Source organism: Halyomorpha halys, unplaced genomic scaffold, assembly GCF_000696795.3.
Source record: "Halyomorpha halys isolate HHAL.00 unplaced genomic scaffold, Hhal_1.1 Scaffold284.1, whole genome shotgun sequence".
NCBI lineage: Eukaryota > Metazoa > Arthropoda > Insecta > Hemiptera > Pentatomidae > Halyomorpha > Halyomorpha halys.
This window is the reverse complement of record NW_027105232.1, coordinates 900,648-905,160: the sequence shown is the minus strand read 5'-3', so window position 1 is coordinate 905,160 and position 4,513 is coordinate 900,648. Positions and strand designations below refer to the sequence as shown.

The window sequence follows — 4,513 nt, the reverse complement described above, 5'->3', positions numbered from 1 at the left end:
ATATAGTGATGAATATCCTTGAGGGATTATTTGTTGTGTTAGATCATCTTAATATTCAGCTGCATTCTAACTCTCGTTTTAACGAGGATTCTATTGGGCAGTCCGTTATTGTAATAATAATAATAATTGGTGCTTACTGCGTCGTCAAATTTTGTCCTAATTCACTGAGAGCTCGATCAATGATAAGAATTAATAATATCAATTTATGAATTTATGAGCAGTTCATTGATTTTTATATCAAATGTAATATTTACAATAATAACACTCTCACCCTGGCAGGTTCATCTTGAACTAAGTGAGGGATCCCGGGCACTTTTAGATTTGGAAGCCCTCTCGATTATAAAATTTATTTACTCAATAAATATAGGTTATTAATTTTAATAATTGGCATACTAATCAAAATCATTACGTTATTAATTATTTTAAAATTAAGTTATTAGGGGTGGGACCTTCGAGCCTCCACTCAGTGGTACTGGTATGTACACATCCCAGTATGTGCTGGTTAAGCAGGACTTCTTAAGATCCCAGAGCCCGTTTCCATATCAATAACTGGTATTGAAAGCCATTGGAGGCTGGTTGTGATTAAAACTGGATTCTGGGTCTAATAGTAGTCTATATGTATTAAATTGTTATTAATAGCTCATCTGCATTATCGTGCGCAATTGCGATGAATAATGTTTTTTATTGTGCACATTGCCCATATATTTGTAGGGTATGTTATTCACAGGCCACGATCAAACCGCGTCCTTTACTTCAATACTCAGTTTTATATACTTCATTAATTTAAAAATATATATATAAACAAAACAATGCAGTTGAAGAAATAATAGGAGATAATGTAAATATCAAAACTGATACCTCCCTTTAATCAAAATCAGTTTAAATAAAATTCTGGTTAATTGGGATCACTCTTAGTGTCAAGAAAACTTTTTATATAACAAAGCATGCCATGCTGGTCATAACAATTTTCTTACTAATAATTACTAACTAAAAATAATTATTAAAACATATTTTAGTTTCTACACCACTGATTATTTCTGTAACAAGTATCAACGAGCTTATAATTATAATATTTTATTTATTTTTATGACCAATTGTGTTATAAAAAAATATTTAATTTTTTATGTGGCTGTTACTCTTCCACTTAGATAGTCTAGCTTTGGTAATTAATGAGGAAGGGTATGTCTCACATTTTAAATGTAATAATAATAAAAAAAAAAACATTAAATATACTTTAGAGACACCCCCTTCTTACGGTGCACCAGTATTCATGTGAGGAATATCAGTATTTGTAAATGGAGTAAAAAATTGTAAATTTACAAAATGTGATTTAGAACAATAGATAATTGTTATTGTACATTGGATTTTACTTCAAAAAGTGTTGCAAAAAGGTTAATTGGTCTTACAAATATCTGATATTCTTAATCGCTTACTTATTTTTGATTATTTAATTTATTTTTTTGTACTGAATTTTTTATTGGCACTTATTTATTATGTGAACATCGATGTCTTATATAGTGTTTGTCAAGTGTACGTCTGAGTGTTTGTATAATTGGTACACCTGCATGTTGTTGTTTTTTTCATATGATGTTGATATGAGTTCCTGAAGGAGTTATCCACCTGTTTCCAGTTATGTATCTATTTTTGATTTATTTGTTGTGTTGTATTCGTCGCATGTTTTCCATTTTACGCTTTTAGTCGCTTGGAAATCTCATTTTTTTTCCCATTCAGAATTCATTTCATGATGTCCTGTAGTTGTTTCTTGCTGTGAAGAAATTGCCATCTATACTAATGGGGTGGATCCTTCCCCTCATTCTCTCCGCACATGAAATTCAAATGAACTTCGCACTGGATTGTATGAATTATTCAAAAGTATTGAAGAGACTGATAGATCTCGTGTAAATTAATCAGACTTCCAGTCTTCCAGAGTCCCAATTTTTGGAATTATCTTAATGGTTATAGAGGAATGACTCACCCTGGTCTTGTCATTTGGCGTCTTTCATCTCAGTAATGTTCATTATTAATTTTACTTTCCAGTTCACATTTTTCTGTTGTATCATAAGTCTTGTCCATTTAATTTTCTAAATACTGTCACAAAAACTTCAAATTTGCTTTTAATATTCATAAAAAACTACATATATTTCTCATTATGTTCTGTTATAATTACTTTGTATACTATAATTACAATTATAGTATACAAAGTAATAATAACCCTTGATGTAATTATTGTTAAAGAGTAGTATTAACGACATCAGATGTTTAAAAAATATATATTTAAAAGGTTTTCCTTTATCTTTACCTTGCCCATGTAGATAATTCAAAAACCTTTTTTAATTATTTACCTTTATCACAGTATCAGAGTAGTATTCACATTTTGATGCATGGATAAATGTCTTAATATGAAAATTTAGTTCTGTGTACATATTCAATTACGTTCACCATCTTTTTTTATTGCCCCGAATTTCAATGTTTCAATTCTATGTTACGTATGATTTATGTAGGTATTGCAAAGGATATTTTTTTGATTTGTCCAATGGCTACTTGCTCAGTGTAGTCTTAAGTTTTTGAATCATGTCTATTTTTCATTGTTGTCCCTTGATATTTATAAATATTCTCTGGTGTTGGTTTCGTTATGTCTGTCGCATTGTGGAGCCTTTCATTTCTTGTTAATATGCGAAACTGTTAACCCTTAATAATAATAATGAATTGAAAACATTTTGCAATGAAAATGGCGTAGAAATGAGAATGACACAATATTAATTAATCGTATTCTTGTGTAAAAATTTTCCGCTTAATAATTTTTTTATTTAAAATCCTAATCAAATTATGTTCGACGCTTGGTATTTTCTACATCTTAGGGATTATTCTAATATAATACAGTTTACTGATACGACATAATAGTACATTGTTAGTAGTTTCAATAATCAATTTAATTTGTCCTTATATTATGATCGAACTCTAGTTCATGTTGATTAAAGTAAACATAAAAAAATATATCCAAATAAATTATTATTTGACAAGTATTGCCGGCGTAATAAGAAGTCGGAAGATTTGACGAATGATGACACTTGTATATTTCATTTCTTACATACACTACATTTCAAATCGGCATCATCGGACAACATAGCCTGTCATCTATAATTTTATGACATGTTGAAAATTTAAAAAATAAACAAATTAAAACACATTGATTATTACGTTCGGTTTTAGTTGAATATTCGATATTAATTTTAAACATTGAGTGTAGCAAAATGTTTTTATTCCTTCCCAATATTGTGAAAGGCTTCACTCTAATCCAAGTACTCTACTACTAATGTCTGTAACCGTCCCCCTCCCTATGGCCTGTGATACTCTTGTCCAGTCTTCTCAGAATCTTGATTAAAGCGATATCCTCCTTAGCCCCTCAGAAACTGGATGAAAGTGCCGAGAAGTGGCTGAAAACACTTCCATGGTCCTACGCAGATGCCGTGAGGAAATCTGTGCAGAAGAAGGATGAACCGGCCGCGCCGCAGGTTCCGGAACCGGTTCAGGAACCAGTGCTTGTTCCGGCAGCAGAGCTACATGAGGTAGCAGATACACTTGAGGAGCCTCCTAAAGATAAAGGTAACTTGTCCTGTGTGCGGCGGAGGCATGTCCCATGAGGAGCCCTTCATGTTCGTTTGCATTTCTTTCTCTCTCTGTGATTGGTCTGTAATTTTTTCCAGGGGATGAGATGGACTTATTACTATTTCACTACATGATGGGTTATATCACAAATTATAAACATATAATCCTTCGGATGGATGCTTATGCCTTTCTTTCTTCATAAGTTCTTTTCAAATATTCGGTTTTAACTTTATAATACGAGTTCATTTACTTATCTCTTGGAGAAAGGAGTATAATGAGTGAAGCCAAAAGGTGGAGGAATAAGAGCCAAGTACCGGCTGCCTTCTGTTTCAGTTAAGATTGTAATTTCGGAGATACCTTTTAATCTTAACGTATACTTGATCTCCGAGGGCGTGGTCAACTTCCCTCTTTTTGCCTTCACTTTTTTTTCTCGATAAAGAGTCATGCATGCTGCACTCCTGATTTATGTCAGAAGGTGTACTTCAGAAGAATCCTTCCTATGTGATTGTATTACTAAATCGTGGATTTATGTAATGCAGTTAAAAATATTTGATCGATTGTTTAGTTTGAGCTCGGGAACAGTCTGGTCTCCCATGTTTTTGGGGTTTGATTCCCGAGGGCTTTTTTTGGACGGGTGGGGAGTGTAAAATTGACATTTAAATAATGAAGCAATCATTCCTTCCAACAAAAAAAAAATTGCGTTACGTTGAATTTGATATGCTTCTATCCGCATTAGAGCTGTGTAAAAATGTTGACCCACGAATCTTATTTAATTTTAGATCTTTCAAGTCTCCGAACCGTTTTTTTGGTTGGGTTTTTGTTTTCCATTTATAAATTTTCTTTAAGAAACTTCAGTATTTTCTAATACTCAATCATACACCTATATTAGTAAAATAATTAATAATTA

General features: G+C 32.0%; 1 protein-coding gene across 5 annotated transcripts in view; it reads left to right on the top strand.

Annotated features, from left to right (window-relative positions):
• Positions 1 to 4,513, top strand: part of LOC106680726 (uncharacterized) — a 285,051-nt gene that overhangs the window by 219,344 nt on the left and 61,194 nt on the right. For 4 of the 5 annotated variants that reach the window (XM_014420633.3, XM_014420636.3, XM_014420637.3 and 1 more), the window contains one exon: positions 3,400 to 3,603. The exons of the other annotated variant lie outside the window; for it this stretch is intronic. In XM_014420633.3, the coding sequence (XP_014276119.1) occupies positions 3,400 to 3,603 (204 nt within the window). The remainder of the gene's footprint in view (positions 1 to 3,399; positions 3,604 to 4,513) is intronic. 5 annotated transcript variants of the gene reach the window in all.